The following is an 18,235-nucleotide window of genomic DNA, read 5'->3' as shown; positions in this document are numbered from 1 at the left end:
CCATTTTGTAAGGCCGCCCAAATCGTCCCAATGGAGGCTAACGATCGGCGGGTGAAGGTCGCTGCGCGTTCGTCTTTTCAGCGGGGAAAAGGGGATTTTATTTCCAATTCCTCGTTATCTGACTCCATTTAATGATAATTTAGAATTTGGGTTAGAATGCCAATTGGTTATTTGGTCATTCATTTTTAATAGTTTAAGTACACATTTAATTATTCCGTTTAACCCATTGTTGAAATTATACCCAACCTGAATAATTCCAGAGCAAGTCAGAATCCATCAAAGTGTAACAATTTATTTAACAGTCAGGTAAATGTATAAAGCCAATTACATAGTCAATTCAAAGGTAATCCATATATAACATCAAATAGTCTGAAGTAAAGAATGAAATGTATACCTGACTTCTGAAAACTACATAATGCTGGCTATTTTGAGACATCCAGCATTACGGGCTGACCGGTTTAAAGTGTCAAGCCCTGAGCTCTTTGCAACATTTCCTTAAATACCCAGAAACAAATGCACAAACTCTTTCAAATGTAAATACGAGTGCACAATGGGAATTTGCATTGATCAAGACTTGTATTGATCCAAAGGCCAAATGGCTGAAAGCCACACCCACCAAACTAAGATAAGATATCTTTAAACTCTTAAAACATTGATTATCTTTTGGTTAACTTCTGTGGAGTTGAGATATTTGTACCAGTCGCACTGAGACATTTCAAACGATATCAAACACATATGATACTCGATCGTGTGGATTGACATTGTAATATAGAGATTCTGGATGCATTTTCAGTGATCTCAGCATGAGAGAGGGAATGAATTGGGGGAGAGGGAGTCAATAGGGAAAGATGTAGATTAGCTGATAGTGAGGTGAGACTTGCGTCTCCAGTGGTGTGTGAGGGACAGTTCAGATGTTAATTTCCTTATTTTCTCAGAGAGTCTTTGTTCTTCATTCAGACATTTCGGCATATACTAGTTTTTTCAGTCTTACAACATGGAATACTATTTTTGTCATTTCTAAATATTTTATATGTATTAATATAAAGACATACATGGTCAATGCATGTATTGCAGTAAATTGAAAAATATAAGCACTATTATATACGTGTGTGTGTGTGTGTGTGTGTGTGTGTGTGTGTGTGTGTGTGTGTGTGTGTAAATCTTACATATTGTGCCTTTAATGCGTTTGATTAACATTTTATAACTAGTTCCACAACAATTTAAAAATGAAACCCCTAATTAAACCGTTTTAGTTGAATTAATTATAAAACAGGTTGAGTAAACATATATTTTAAAGTTGAAGTCAAGTTTGAGCCAATTAAAAAATAGTATTAATTCAGGTAACAATTTCTAGAACGAAATTGAGTGAACGTAAAAAAATCTGTGGAACTAGTGACTAAATAATAATTATTTGAAAGCACGTGATTTTTTGCAGTGTACTCAAATGAACTAAATGAGGGGTTGAAATAGCTCTCACCTCTGATAGATACGCCTGGTCAGTGTCAGATGTCTGTTTAAATCTGATGATGTTGGCTAATGAGGACAGTGGTAAAGTTTGTTTCTTTACTGTTGGTTGGTTCTGGCAAGGTCAGTGCTACTGCTGTGCGGGGGATGATGTTTGGGTTTCTGCACTCAACTGCAATAATCTGCACTAATGACACAGCAGGCTGATGATGCAGCTGTTTATCATTCACTCAAGCGCGCACACACACACACACACACACACACACACACACACACACACACACACACACACACCTCACATGGGCCTCATATTGCTCTGGGTATTCGTTGTGGGTTTGTTTGAGATTTGGGTGTTAAAAGACGGTTTCATTATTGGGAATCCTCACACTCTTGCAGCAGTGTTAAAGTTTTAAATACAGCCACACAGTGCTTAATGCATCCATCTTCAAAATCCAGCTAATCCAGGATTCTGCCAGAGAGGATGGAAAAGGCTTGAAGAAAGCTTTTTCCTCCCCATGAGTCTGCCAGTATTTCCACTTCAATAAATACTGAATGACGGAGTCCACACACGGAGCGTTTAGCACGAATGCAGCTGTGATCTCGACATCTTGGTGGATGAAATGAAACTGCAGTTCACACACTGATCTCATTCCTGCGCTCGCTAATCCTCCAGTTCAGTGTGAACACCATTCACTCAGCGTTAGATATCTGTAATTGTCGTGCACGGCAGATTTAAAGGGTAGAATGCGGTTCCTCATTAAATATCTATTCCCTTCTGGCTGCTGACTACTCCTCCTCCTCCCTCGAGACTTTCTCATTCCACCCCTTCAGTGTACGCTTCACTGGATAATGGCAGCCATCTTTTATTTCTCTCTCACACTCACTCACTCTCTTACCCTGACCTTCTGTTCGTTCTTGTTTATCTATCTATCTATCTATCTATCTATCTATCTATCTATCTATCTATCTATCTATCTATCTATCTATCTATCTATCTATCTATCTATCTATCTATCTATCTATCTATCTATCTATCTATCTATCTATCTATCTATCTATCTATCTATCTATCTATCTATCTATCTATCTCTGTCTGTCTGTAGTTTGTTCCTTGTGGATTTCAAACATAGCATTTCCTAGTTAATGATTTGAGAAATGATCAAATAAAAGTGTCCTCTCCCGTCTCCGTGACCATGTAACTGCACACAAGCAAATCGACAGACCTAAATATAACTCAATATAACATTTTTACACTGTTTTCTCCACGCCGTCTTCATATGTCCAGTGTAATTCTCATTTCTCACACACCTGAAGAGAGGCAGATGGTCTCCCTGGCAACAGAAGATTCAGACTCACTCAGTCACACTAACAAGAACAAATCCAGTAGTCAGACCATGGTGAAAATTCACATCTGTTTCACATTTTTTAATGCTTTATTCCCTACAGGATACATCGAGGGAAATAGTGCTGCTTACAAGACTATCAAAATATCTGAGAAAGAAGGGGTGCATGCAAAAATAAGTGCACAATGTTTGAAAAGCTAAATATTTCATACATTTCAGCTCTTTATCTTTCTATCAGGGCAGACCGAAACAATGTGCCAAAAGGGTATTAGGAAAATTAAAAGGCTGTATTAAAAATATATTTAAAAAAAGATATAAAGAAATACATGGATTTAACCTACAGAACCTACCATAAATAATTATTCACATATCACAAATTCTATAGTATAGCATATGCAATACCATTGAATCTAAACGAGTGAAATGCACAAGCTACATCCATTCACAACCAGAGAGAGATGACATCGGCCGCCATTGTTACAAAGCCAACGTCCCGCTTGTCAAAATCTCATCATTTTACATTCCTTTTTATATACAACTCAAAACCTACAGTAATCGCTTCCAGATCAGTATTACCAGCCAAATGTCCCAGTTGGATCTACAGGAAAGGTCTTTAACACAACGTCTAGTTAATACAATATTGCAAGATTCGGTTGTGATTTGCTACATTTAGCTACAGATATTTCAGATTACACAGTGTTTGTAAATAAACCAACAACACAGTTCAATACAAAGGTTTGCAGCAGACACGTTTTCATAAAGATTATTACTTCCAGAAACATTTTTGCCATGTGATGAAAATCTTGCCTGTGAGCGCTTGCATATTGCTTCATCAGAAGGGCTGAGGATGTTGCAAACGATCATTAGCTACATTTTGTCTTCGCATGACTAAACGCCAGTCATGTTCAAGAACAGTCACCGGTTCGTGGTGAAATGACAAAAAAACGGGAGGAGAAATAAAAAAGTTGGATCATTTGATAATGTGAAATGAAGTAACGATGATTTAAAACGGTGTACTTTTTTACTCAGTGTTCTCATTTACAGTATAAAATGACATTTATATAATAAAGATAACTCTTGTTACTAAGATATCTTGCCTTTCTTCTCACAGATCTTGAGGTTTTGAAAACAGAATAAACTAGCGAATCGAGTGTGTCTCTGATGTAACGATGCGATCACGACTGCAGCCATAGGACATCCACTTCATCACAAGTGAGCCACATTAAAACCTTCAGAACAATTGGTGTCATTATCATTGGATACTGGACGGGAATAATCAGACAAACCCGCGTCTGTGTAGTGATTTGGCTTGTTTTCTGCTTCTTGAGAAGGAAAAAATACTTTCGCTTTACCGGCAATTCTCCTCTTGGACAGCGTAGCCAGTCTTTACAGAGTGTGTTCATGTTTAGGTGCGAGAGCTGTTACCCATGAAGCGCTCCAACAGCCTTTGAGTAAGTGCCAAGGAACTAATCTCAGGTGAAAGTATCCTGCTCCATCTGTTTGAAGGATGGCGTGTTGGTGCAGATTACCAAGGGTTCTTTTAGAGAGCAAAGGCATCCGATAATCGATTGCTCTCCGAGATGTGATTGCCGTCACAGCAGCAGTGGGGCAAAACAAATGGGCCGTAGCGTTCGGGTCAGTGGTCTGATGCGAAGCTCAATTCCATGGCACGCTCAATGCACTCAGGACTTTATATTAACTGAAAATCACAGATAAAGCATGTTATTAATAGTAATATAAAAACAACACAGAACAGTACATTGCACTATGATTATCTGATTTCTTCTATTTGAGCTTTTTTTTGTCTAGACTCCAGCTCTGCTCACTCTGAACATCATAAATTGCATGCTGGGATGCTTTTTATAGAGCATTAAAGGAGCTCACTTGTTGAAGCTTTTCCTTCACTAAAAACATTTGCTACCTTCAAACTTCAAACTTTTTTAGGGATGCACCAAATCCAGGGTTCAGATTCGGCCGAATATTGGGCTTTTTGACTGGGTTCGGTTTCTGGTCGAACATGATGCCGCAGTTGATTATGGCAACGTGTTTACTAGGTGGACCGTTCAAATGCAGTAGGCTGTGAGAGAGATAAAATGGAACTTGTGAACAGAAAATGTGTTGTTTGGCAGTACTTTCAGTCACAAGAAGGCAATTCAAGTCGAGCTATATGTTCGATTTGTCTCGTGGTGGCATGAACCCTAAACAATAGCCGCTGGATGTCCGGTTTGCGAACGAATCGTTTTTTTTTTAACGGATCTTTTATTGATCATGTCGAACCAGTTCACCAAATCGAACTGAATCGTTCTAAACGGTTCGCGTCTCAAATCAGAGCTGATCCCACAAGTTACTATAGTAACTCACTTTCTGACATGAGTGACAGTCCCTCTGACTAGAAATAAACTAATATATTGAAGTATATATTGTAACTCCAACAGTTCACTGAACTAAGACATGTTTTTTTCAGTGAGAACCGGTGAGCTGAGATACTGCATGCGTGATAGCGTCGTCTTGAACAGAACTGTTTCTCTCGGAGTGGGACGGCTGCTGTTTCTCTCGGACAGCTGATGCTGATAATATAAGAGCACGGGTGAACCAAGGATTTGTGTAAGTTTATGTGATGTCAATGTAAGTTTATTTAATCTGTGTTAAACATCAGTGTTTCCACAACAATGGTTGTATTGAATGCTTTTGCAAAACATGAATTTAAAAACGTATCCAAGATGACGCTGATTACAATAATAATTATTACTATACTAAGTTTTAATTACAATACTTCACATGAATGTGTTTGAATGTATTTTCATCCGCCGGTATGATAGAAATGACGTCATTAGGTAAGGACGTAAAAGAAGCGGTGATCCGTTTTTTTTGTGCATGAATGAATCTACAGACAGCAATACGGCACAGTCATCCTGGCATAATGTTGCCTTTTTTTAAATTAAATTAAATTAAAAATACACTGCTGTGGACGTTGTTTATGTCATTAATGTGTTTACTGTGATAATGGACTAAGGATGGGAGTTGGATTCGGTATTCGGTTTCGGATTCGGCCGAATACCGAATCGACTGGTTAAGATTCGGCCGAATCCGAAACCGAATACCGAATCCAACTCCCATCCTTAGTAACCTCAAAAATCTGGATTCGGTGCATCCCTAATATATATATATATATATATATATATTATTATATATATATAAAGTATCTTAGGCTCAACAAGGCTGCATTTATTTGATCAAAAATACAGTAAAACATTATTTCAGTTTAAAATATTTTATTTGAATATATTTTAAAATGTAATTTATTCCTGTGATGCAAAGCTGTATTTTCAGCATTATTTCTCCAGTATTCAGTGTCACATGATCCTTCAGAAATTATTCTAATATGACAATTTGCTGCTCAAGAAATATTTATTATTATTATCAATGTTGAAAACAGATGTGCTGTTTAAAATATTTTTGAGGAAAGAGCTATATATATATATATATATATATATATATATATATATATATATATAGCTCTTTCCTCAAAAAAAAAAGAAAAAAAAAAAAAAAGAAAAAAAAAAAAAAAAAAAATATATATATATATATATATATATATATATATATATATTTTTTTTTTTTTTCAGTAAATATCTAATAACAATAATATTTAAACGATAGTATTTTATTATACAAACTCATGTTAACAGGGTTGACATTTAACCAATTCTTTGTAATAAAACATAAAATAATAAACACAAACCGCTAGCACTTAAAATCATATACTGTATTTTTTAAACTATTATTAAAATATATATATATTCACACACACACATGATCACTTGTCTTGTGTAATTGTGTAATATGTCATACGTAACAGTCACTTTTCATAATCCAATCAATTCTCAATGGATTTAATCCAGTCCTGTCCTACTTTTAACTGAATATCTTGTTTACTCTAAAATACGTCAGAGTGTGCTGAGTGCCGTTTCATTGACGTTAAACATGTGAGAGATTAGACTGGATTCTGTTGGTTACCATCAGTGTTTGCAACTGACTTCTGTTCATCTGCCTGCCCTGATCTACCTAATATCGTTCATTATTCAAGTGGTTACAAATGATCTGTGCTAACAGTGAATGTCTTCTAATCACCTACAGCTTTGTAGAAATGTTCCTAACATTAGAGCAAAAAAAAAACCAAGTGTCCATTGGGAAAAAGTTAAAGTATTTAAACACTTCAAAAGAACAGTAAGAAGAAAATCTCTAGCCACAAAGGATTCTCTGCTTCTTGACCTACTTAGATGGCCTAAGAATAGAGTTATATTCTGAGATCGAATGCATAAATATCCAGCATATTTCACGTTGAGTGAGTATTTGTGACTGTGAAGTGGACAGAGTCCCATGAGGCATGGGGGAAGAGGTTAGAGACCGCTTACTTGACAGATTCACGGCGCATGCTACGATGATGACCGCTCCTCCCACCAGTGAGACCACAGAGAGCAGCTTCGCCACACGACCCAAACGTCTCGCTCCATCTATGTTACCCTGCTCCAGACTGTTCCGGGACTAAAAGAACATGACAGTGAGATCTGAGGTTCCATTAAACTCACCTTACATATTCAACACCGTAACACACAATGAAAAATTCAGTCTGGTATATTCAGTCTGAAAAAAAGAACAATTTTGCATCTCCATTTGATAATATAACATATAGAAAAAGCATCAAATGAAGATTTCAACTGGACATATAGTGTGTTTAAATGCCAATATTCAAACTAAATACACAGTATATTAAAATATAATTATTCCTCCAGAGGAGTAACAGGGTGGATGGTAACTGGATTGACATTACAAGTTTTGTGCTCCAGTATTACAAAATTATATTTCAGTAAATAGCCAATAAAAATAATAATACTTCAATAATTCTCCAGTTGTCAGTTGTTTTTCACACAAAATCAAGTTTTACAATTTCTCCAAACTGACAAATGTAACAAAACATTAAATATAGTGACTTGCAGTCATTATTTATTTATTTATGGAATAGGTGAAACTTATGCTAGTAATAGGGTGATACACAACTACTTTGTAATAAAACTGAAACCTAAGAAAGAATAAAACATTGTATTATTATTAAAATGCTATATTTGCTAATAAATAAAATGGGGACTTTTTTTAATTTATTTTTTTAAAGTTAGAGATTTTAATATTAAAAAAATGTTGGAAATATGAAATATGTAGTGTATGAGGCATCCTGCAGAATGAACCAAAAGGCCCAAGGTCTACATACCATGATGGAGTAAACAAATCCCACAATGTTGATTGGCCAGACAGGGCAGAAGCAAGCGATGACAGCGAGGATGAGGTAGTCTTTGGGTTTGGAGCGGTCCATCGGGGGGTTGGTTGCGATACTGGAATGGCGTGAAATAGAGGGCCGCGGGGAGAACGCTGTGTAGGCGATGGAGCTGGAGCGGCTGCCCATCCGGGTGCGGCCCACATTTGGATGGTGTGAATGAGGAAGAGAATGATGCCGGCGAGGAGGAGAGGAGAGAACTGGTTTGGATGCAAAGACATTGTTCGGGGAAGAACAAATCCCATCAGCTGCCAAAAGAAAGAGAGGGTGTAAGTGATGAAAAATTATAAAACTGATCATTTTTTACTTGATCCTATGGTGAGACAAAGGTAGTCATTTAATTTTACAATCATATACTGTATTACTCATATACTATACAAAAATAACTATTGCAATTTACTCCTGTGATCAAAGCTGAGTTTTCATCATCATTACTCCAGTCTTTAGTGTCACATGATCCTTCAGAAATCATTCTAATGCTGATTTGATGCTCAAGAAACGTTTCTGATTATTATGAATGTTGAAAACAGATGTGCTGCTCAATATTTTGTGGAAACCGTAACATACTACCATTCAACAGTTTGGGTAAGTAAGATTTTTTTTAAAAATACAAATAAATATATAATACTTTTATTCAAGGATGCATTAACTTGAACAAAAGTGAGAGTAAATTCATGTATAATGTTACAATATATATATATATTTCAAATAAATACTATTCTTTCTATTCATCTAAGAATCCTGAAACAAAATGTATCGTGGATTCCACAAAAATATTAAACATGATAATTATTAATGATACTTTTATAGTATCTTTTATACTTTGTAAAGCACTTTGATCGACCATGGTTGTGTTTAAATGTGCTCTATAAATACACATTGATTGATTGATTGATTGATTGATTGATTGATTGATAATTATAGAGCACTGATAATAATTGATCATAAAAAGCTTTTGATCAGTAGGATAATCATGTTATATGATGTGCACATTTATTCTAATAATCACTAAGAGACCTTTTCTGTTTTGTAACTGTCCGTTATCATTATTGTTTATCTCACCATGTTTCCCTCCAAACGTGATGATGATAGAGACCCAGGATGCCGTGCTCTTGAAAACAACTTTAATTAAATGGCCACCAATGCAATTAATTCACTAATCTCTGTCATGCCTTTCAGCCCCTCCTGCCAGGAAGCCCCGTTGGCAGTTTTAATTCGGATGCACAACTTTAATTAAATTAAGAGTATTTATGACACACTCAGCGACTGTAAAAAGGGAAATAAAAAAAATTGCCAGCTCGCTCTTAACCTCGAACGAACTCCTGAGAGCATCACCAAGGCACAATAAACATCCAAACTGGAGCGTTGTTGTGCTTGTCCACCACCAGCTCTTGGCCTCAGTCATTCTGCATTTAGTCAACAAAGAAATGCCACTCAGAAGAGATTGTGCATTATTTACAATCATCAGATTTGCAGCACAGCAAACTAGTGCTGCTGGAAAGTGTGCTCTGAATTAATCATTTTGTCTTTAGCTTATATTTTTCCTTTAAAAAAAGAAAAAAAGAAAAGAAAAAAAAGCCATTTGCTTATTAAATCCTGAAATTAAGTATCATTTATTTATTTTATATAACCAGGATCAGAAAATAACAAAGATTTAGAGCAAATGAGATTAAAAAAGCCCCAGATATAAAATGTGGGGACAGAAAGTACCAGTAGTGTAATTGCTCTTTTTGATTGGTTACGTAATATTTATTCTTTTCTATTCTAGGCTTGTCTATTTATGGTTTCAGTGGCTTTTAGTGATTTGTAGCTGCCGGATATCTCTATTAGCTTAGAGTTGAATCATTTGTGAATGTGTAGCTAATTAAGTGGTTTTCGATTTAAAAAGAAACAACTATTCAGCTCTAAAAACCCTGAACGTGAAGAAAACACCACAACCACTCCTAGTCAGCTACTTTTGTACTTGATATTGATCTGGTTCAGGGCTGTTATTGAGTATGAAAAATATTTTTTGTTCATTAAAAAAACGACAGAAATAAAATATAGATGAAAAGTGTAAACTTGAACCATTGCTTTAAGCCGGGCGAACACTGTATGATTTACAATAGTCCTTTATAATTTTTGCTTGTTGAACTGTATGAACATGACCCTCATGTCACATTGTGGGATCTCTGCTGTCAATGTCAGAATGTACGACATTCAAGACGTGTTAAAAACAGACGCACACATGAAAACTTGTCTGGAGTTTTACATTATCAACCCATTCACGCAGGCTGTGAGCTGCATTACACGCGGTACTGAAATGGTGTCTAACAGAGATATATCTAATGTTAATTTTGATCACGGCTTGCTTTGAAAAACAACTCAATTTGACGGGTCCTCATAGGAGAAGTCACACTGCAGGACTGTGCGCCAAATCTTGTGACAACATTAATCGGCTGTCTGTGGACGTCAAACTGAAGTCCAAAGACTACAGATTTTAGCCATAAACTGTAAATAAAAAAATGGATGTAGTGTCCATGACAACATCCTTTGGTTTCTGAAGAGCATTTTTAAAGCCTTAGTGGGACGAGTCGGCCGCCTCCAGCTTGGCAGCGCGTCACTCCCGGATAAAAGAAAATTGACAAAGAGGCAGGACGTGGGCGGAGCTGAGGTGCCTGGTTACTGAAACCACGCCCGCCTAACGCAACGATAGTGGCAATCCACCTGTCACTCAAGTGGCCACACCCTTAATTATACTGAAAGGGGGTTCCTGAAATACACTGCCACTTCGAAATATATCCTTATTAAATTCATTATCAAAGCCCTAATCGATATTTATCTTCCTATATTATTATAATGATTCTTTCCAGTTATGATTTTGCTTAAAGGGTTAGTTCACCCAAAAATAAAATTAATGCCATTAATGACTCACTCTAATGTCGTTCCACACCCGTAAGACCTCCGTTCATCTTCAGAACACAGTTGAAGATATTTTTTATTTTAGTCCCAGAGCATATGCAGTCTATGCACACTTTAATGTCCATGTCCAGAAAGGGAATAAAAACATCATCAAAGTAGTCCATATGTGACATCAGTTAGTTCATTAGAATTGGTCCCAAAATAATAAAAACTACGAATTTATTCAGCATTGTCTTCTTTTCCGTGTTCCTCAAATAAAGATTCAAGCTGTTCATCAATCAGTGAATCGATCAATGATTTGGATCGCCAATGTCACGTGATTTCAGCAGTTCGGATCGCATGTCAAACTGCCAAACTGCTGAAATCACGTGACATTGGCGATCCGCTTCAAGATATGGATTAGTCTTTCATTTAATTTATTATATTTTATTCATTTAATATTTCCTTTTACTGGAACACTAAAGAGTCAAGATGAGTATTGCCTGTACTAATGTCTGTCCCTCTCACTGAAAAAAAGCACACGTTATCAGTATGTTTCGGGGAACATTCTAGTTAGAACTGGAGCTTAATCAGCTCCAACCTTGGAGAGACTGTGTATCTTTTTATGTGTGCAATATTCTGTGTTAAAGATCAGTGTTGAGGGGGTTTACAATGGACATTCTACAAGATGGGCGCCTGCTCCAGATCTGGAAGGTCACTACGGGGCTAATTCCGGGGTAAAAGCGTCGACAAGTGACACGTCTATGGAGACGTGCATCAGATTAACTGACATGAGTGGAAATTTACCATGACTGTGCATTGTCTCTGAGCCAATCAGAACCATCCACATCACAGTAATGACGTGGATAGACCTTGAAAACAGTATAACTGTTTGGACAATTGTATGTACGATTGGTAAAAGAGGGAGCACGGCCTATGAAGCTGGCTTCTGCTGTTGAAACTGCAAAAAGTAAATTTTTCTTTAATGAATTGCACTTCTGACTCTTGGTCTTTATTTCTCACTACTGGTCTTGGGTCATAAGCTGTTAACCCCTAACTATAGAGAAGTTTAAGGCTTAATATAATTTAAACGGATGAGTTATAAAAATAAAAAAAATCACACCCCTCAGAGTTATCACAAAGGGCAAAATGATCTGTATAGACCAAAACCACACTTTTTTCTGCTGTAAAGTTTTAGGATTTGTGTCCCATACGACCAAATTGTTCACAGTGTGAACCCGGCTTTCACAATTAACTGACATAAATTTGACAAAAAGTTGAAGTACTATTTACTAAAACTGAAATTAAAATGTTAAATGGCGATATTAAAGGGGCTATAGAGAAACCTTGTTATTAGCGACACCGGTGGCCGATAAGTGAACTGCAGCCCGCAAGTTATTACTCGTACTCACGCACATGTAATATACAAGAGACTGAGCATGATTCAATGTCTTGATATAGTGATGGCGATTTTTTTTTCATTCTTTGCTTAAAAGAAAAAAGAAGTTGGAAATAGTTTTGTAGCGTTATACTGATGTAAACTAAGGCCGTTTTCACTATAGACCGAAAACAGGGGCATTCATTTGTTACAATGTTGCGTTTTCTTCTTGGTTCGTTTCACTTTCACAAGGGAACCTGACTGTAGGATCCAGCAGGAACGTTTGTATCTATGGTAACTAGAGCAGAGCTGGCAACCCAGATACAGAAACACTACTGACTTTGTGATTGGTCGATAGGTGGAGGGCGGAGCTTCAGGCCAAAACACAACATGTCAACATCAACATCAGTTGAGGGCTGCAACAATGACTTTTAAATGACAATATCCTGGCCGGACTACTGTTGTCAGTGATATAAGTATATGAAATTAACGTGATTTCTTAATGTCTAGTGACATATCAGGGCCATTTTATGATGAATTCAAATGCATTTCTTACATACAGTTCCTTTAAGGAAGATTCCGATGAGTGATGGGGAAATGTTTGCACCAGATCTGCAATTCACCGGCATCATGTCAACAGTTCAGGTAATTACAAATGACACTGTTATGATAGTTTGATGTAAAGTAGGGCTATATTTGAGACTATAGATCTGGCTAGATGAGACAATAGATTGAATAAATCCCTTTTTTTGCATGACACATTGACATTAAAGTACAGAATGGCTCTTTCGGCATTATCCTGAACATTGTATAAGTATAACCACCACACGTAACCTTCACATCCCTTTGATTCTGCCGGCAAAAACACCCCAAGTCCTTCACATATATATAAAAAATCAGTCTACCGGCTTTCATATACAGAAGGTTGAGGAAGGTCTATTTTTATGTTCCTAGCTGTTCAAAAGTTTCATTCCAAGATCTCCACACATTGGAAAATAAAAAAGCGATGAAAAGCCTACATGAGCCCCTTTAAAAATAATAAATAAAAATATTAAAAGCTAATAAAAATTACAAGCATATAACAAAATTACTAAAGCTTAAACAAAAAATTAAATAATAGCTAATTAAAAATATTAATATATGCTATAAATAGCCTATAATAAAACTATAACACTGATTTGGCTTTATAGGAAACATTAAATTTAAGCCCTTGACATTGACTGACGACATGCCATGTTTTAGACAGAATATGGTTAGAAAAATGTCCCTAAAATGAAATCAAGGGTCTTTTTAAAACGTTTTTCTAGTTCTCTTTCCCTTGTCTTTTTGCACCTGCAGTTTTTGAGCTCTGAAAACACTCATCTCTGTTGTTTGCCTGTTTAATTACATGCCATTTTTAAAGTCATTAAACTGATTGCCGCATGCAAATCACTGTAGTGTGATTGGCATAGCAGGACCTGAAAGTCCCCACAGTGTTCTTCCTGTAGGCAAGGCAGATGCTTTCCTATCAATTATTCTTATCCCCCCTCCTTCACAAAAGGACATATTATTGATGAAATGATGAATTACCACTCTCTGTTTTGTCCTTGACCATAACGATGACCTCACCAGAGCAACGTGCCTCCTCATCAGACTGCTGGGGAAGAGAAAGGGGGCGCAGACATGGGAAGGAGTCCGAAACCGCTCCGCTGGTCCCCGGCTGAAATGTAACGGGGCCCGGGGTCTGGCAGTTCATCGCCTCCCCATCTTGGGTGCAAACCAGGGAGCCCAATGATGCCTGATGGTACTCTGTTTCCATGGAGACGACTGAGGTTGCAAAGGTGGCCAGAGTTGGGTTGATGTTCAGATGGTCTGTCTAAACCAAAGAAAATTTGTGAGAAACAAGATTTATGCGACGAATCTCATTAACATCGCACATCGGCTGGGAGTGCACGGAAAAGCATGATGAGATGCAAACTCACACTCCGGCACATGGTGTCATCAACACACACACACACACACACACACACACATCATCTGACTTCAGATCACATCCTTCAGAATCCAGCATCCGAGTGCTATTTTTCCCACAAAAATGCCCTGCCTACTTTGTTTTAAATATAATTTTCATCAATCACATGGTTCGTTCATTAACATGCATGCTAGTTTATCTCATTTTAACCCCTTAACCTAGAAATGTAGGTCACGAAACTGACCTCAATAGATAACGTTTCGCACAGCAGGAGAATTAATGCACATTCTGTCAAAAGATTTGAATATCCTTAATTATTCAATAACAGCAATAAAATGGATGAATATATTAAACAAAGGAATTGTAAAAATTGTAACATTTTCACAGAAAATACTGTGAGGACATATGGTGAAAATAATCACTGGATGCTCAGAAGAGTATGCGCGAGAACATAAGGGCAAATAAACAAAGCCGTGGGGAAAATAGGAGACATATGGAGGGATAGAGAGAGAGAGAAAGAAATAAAGAGAAAGGGAGAGAGAGAGTGTTTAAAAAAAAACCAAGAATGGTAACATAATTAATCCATAGTTCATACGCATTGATGTTTATAAAGACGAATACATAACGATGGGCAGTGTGTTAAACACAGGAAAGCTCTTCTTTGTCCTTCTCCATCCAGTAACACAGGTACCTCAGTCTCCAGGTTGGGGAAACCCTTTGTTTTCTAATCAGTTTGCTTTCTGTTTGCCCTACATAAAATGAAAAAGCATCCAAACGTTCATTTGTACACATAACCTACACATATAGTGTAAGTAAACACCTACCTCAGACCGCGAGATTCAAGCCAGTGTGCGATTGGAGTCGCACGTACGCGGTTATTCCATTTGCACGAACACTCGCGAGGGCGATTCTAAAGACAGTTCGGTGTTCCGGTGTAGCATTTAAACGTTGTCCTGGACGTTAAAAGAAAACAGCGCGTGAAGTTCCGCGGTGGGGTTTTCTGTCCAGAGCGCTCGGTGTCTCGGTAGGGATGCGCTCAGGTCTGCAGGCTCACACTCACTGGACGGAAGGGGGATGCGGGAGCGTGAAATGAGCAAGCTGCATGAACTGCGCGCGCTGGAAAAAACACCAGTGGATGACTCTAGGCTATAGTCTCTAGCCTAGTCTTATAATCATGTTAGAGTGCCCGTGAACAGGCTTATTCAGTTCATTAGAAATAATTACTAATGTAAAAAACAAATAATCATGAACAGTGTAACCTGTAACCCTAAAAATAAATACACTGCAAAAAGTGTGGTAACACTTTATTTAAAGCCTATTATTTAAATATTACATTATAAAACGTGTTCATAATATTTTATAATGCCTTTCTATAACTGCAAACAAAGTTAAAATACATTATACAGTTGCATCTGAAATTGTTTGTTTGCCATGTTTTTGCATAATCATAATTTCTAAGGGTGTGTTAAATGAATAGGCTAGATAAGTATTGTGTATTATAACGTTGGTTACAATTATCGAGACCTTACAATGCATATAAGGAGCAATACATGGCATTATTAATGCATCTGCTTTGAGCCTCTCTCTCTCCCTCTCACTACATATATATATATATACACACACACACAAAACATCACTTGAATTTAAAATGTATTGCTTTGTTAAATATATATTTAATATACTTAACTGTAGGATACTGTTAAAGTTATTTTGTACAAAACGGAAAATACTAAAAACTTTTTTATTGTAAAAAAAGAAGTTTACTTCGACTAATTTACTGTGCAAATCAGTAAGAGCACATTGATTCGAAGAACTAATGAACTGTAAAACATGTGACCCTATGTTCTGGTATGTTACTGTATTTGTTTTTTCTTACAGTGTGTATATGCATAGTAATATGTTAATACAAATACGCATTTCCAAGGTAAATATATTTTACGATATTTGTAACTAATGTGAAATACAGTGCAAATTATCCTCTATAAAAATAGTAATAAATTTAGTTTTTGGCCAAAAGTAAAAAATAATTTACAGTGAAAATCAGTAAAGGTCCTTGAAGAACTGATAACACATTTATGAACTGTTAAATCACCATATTTTACATGCATATATATTTCAATACTTTCAATAAAACAATGCTTTACAATACAATAGCAGTTAATGCCATGGTAAATATATTTCACAATATTTATAACTACTGTGAAATACAGTAAAAAGTGTCCTTTGGGTAGATTTTTTTATTACTAATTTACAGAAAAATCAGTAAAAGGTCCTTGAATAACTGACAAGACTATAAAAATACATGTAATCCTATATGTTCTCACCATATTTTACTGTACTACTTTTTGCTAATAATATGTAAATGCATAGTTATATATATTTGAATATAATTTGTAAAATAAATCAATATTGTAGAATACAATTTATAAAGTTATTGTCAATGTAAATATTTCATGTTATTTGTAAATACTGTGCAAAACTGTAAAAAATATATATATATATTTTAAGTGGAAAATACTTTAAATATTCTAAACTTTTTTTTATTGCTAAAAAAAATATTTACAGTGAAAAACACCAATGACCAAAAAGCTCATTGAAGAACTGATTATGAACTGTAAAAAAACGTTACCCTGTTCTGACCGTATTTGAGTGTCTTGTTTTTTACAGTGATAAATTCATACGTTTCAATACTTTTTAAAGATAAATCAATATTTTACAATACAACAGTTATTGCCATGGTAAATATATTTCACAATATTTGTAACTACTGTGAAACAGCAAAAATGGTTATTTTGGAGATAAACTTTAAAGCTATTAGTTTCGTTCAGTTTGGTAAATTAAAATTAGCACGTAGAATCGTTATGAACAGTAGAATACCTGTATTCTCCCATATTTTTACTAAATTGTAAATTTTACTTTAGTTATCAACATAAGCAGTTCCTAAAAATATTAACATTATGCAGTTAATTTACATAACTTTGTGATTTTAAATATATTTGAACATAGCAGGGAAATGTAACCCTACCATTTTAAGTTTAAAGAAACAGATTAGCGAAAGGTCTACTTGAAATAATCGACTTTATGCGAATGCTTTACATTAATGTGATGAAGCAGGAATCATATGCTAAATAGTAATTCTCTTTTCTTATTAGGGGCTACAAGCATTACAATGAACAACAAAAACATGAAAGTGAATGCACTCTGGCCTTGTGTCATGCAGATTTGTGATTGGCCGGTCGGGTCTGCCGCAAGGATGTCAAGCTGGTTAAAGGATTGCATCTCTGAGTAATGAATAAGCAGTGCTGACTGCACGCCCTCATCTCATCGGCTGCTGCTGCAGGGACATGTGCAGACACATCCACTCACCAACAACGCATTTACATTCGCTTTCAGTTCAAAATGCAAATGCTGAATGACAAGTCAAGGATACACCAGAGTCCTCAAAAGAGTATGTGGCCATGAAAGCCTTAGCTAAAAACGTATTAAACTAGAGAAAACACCAAACCAATCTGAAAGTTACTTTTTGCAGAAATAGGTTTAAGTTATAAAATAATATTGGCCTTATTTCACAGACAGGGCTTAGATTAAACCAGGATTAGACCGTAGGTCAATTAGGATATTGAAGTAGCTTTTACAAACGTGCCTAAAACCTTACTGGTGTGCATCTCGAGACAAAACAATGGCTCTGACATATTTTAAGATATCTCAGTGCATGTTGCTTTTAGTTAAAACAGCTCAAACATGCATTTTAGTCTGCGACTGTACACCTTGTCTGTGAAACTGGGGTGTAGTGCCCAAATTTAGGATTAATATAGATCCAGAGCTCCTGGAGGATCTGTCCTGCGGTTTAGTTTGATAGCACTGTATTTCTTAGGGGTGTAAATCAGATG

The 18,235-nt window shown here is 36.2% G+C and overlaps 1 protein-coding gene across 3 annotated transcripts; it reads right to left on the bottom strand.

The window, feature by feature from the left end:
* Window positions 1-2,862: 2,862 nt before the first annotated feature.
* On the bottom strand, window positions 2,863-15,467 carry prrt2 (proline-rich transmembrane protein 2). Of its 3 annotated transcripts, none has more exons than XM_067429414.1 (5): window positions 15,170-15,467; window positions 14,003-14,249; window positions 8,074-8,384; window positions 7,223-7,352; window positions 2,863-4,506 (listed from the first exon to the last, which is right to left on the bottom strand). In XM_067429414.1, the coding sequence occupies exons 2-5, from the start codon at window positions 14,190-14,192 to the stop codon at window positions 4,490-4,492; spliced, it is 648 nt and encodes a 215-aa protein (XP_067285515.1). In that variant the 5' UTR covers window positions 14,193-14,249; window positions 15,170-15,467; the 3' UTR covers window positions 2,863-4,489. The 3 variants fall into 3 exon arrangements, with proteins under 3 accessions (XP_067285515.1, XP_067285514.1, XP_067285513.1); XM_067429413.1 differs by having other exon boundaries at window positions 13,964-14,245; XM_067429412.1 differs by having other exon boundaries at window positions 13,964-14,249; window positions 15,170-15,466.
* Window positions 15,468-18,235: the final 2,768 nt, after the last annotated feature.

Source organism: Pseudorasbora parva, chromosome 21, assembly GCF_024679245.1.
Source record: "Pseudorasbora parva isolate DD20220531a chromosome 21, ASM2467924v1, whole genome shotgun sequence".
NCBI classification, from domain to species: domain Eukaryota; kingdom Metazoa; phylum Chordata; class Actinopteri; order Cypriniformes; family Gobionidae; genus Pseudorasbora; species Pseudorasbora parva.
Note: the sequence above shows the minus strand (reverse complement) of the source record. Positions and strands in the feature narration are given on the sequence as shown.

Bases quoted from the DNA above. Each gene is read 5' to 3' on its own strand.
- prrt2 (XM_067429413.1), bottom strand. From the start codon at position 14,192: ATGGAAACAGAGTACCATCAGGCATCATTGGGCTCCCTGGTTTGCACC. The intron at 8,385-13,963 runs GTAATTCATCAT...TTCTTTTGGCAG, and splicing joins CAAGGACAAAACAGAGAGTG to CTGATGGGATTTGTTCTTCC. The intron at 7,353-8,073 runs GTATGTAGACCT...ATGTTCTTTTAG, and splicing joins GATTTGTTTACTCCATCATG to TCCCGGAACAGTCTGGAGCA.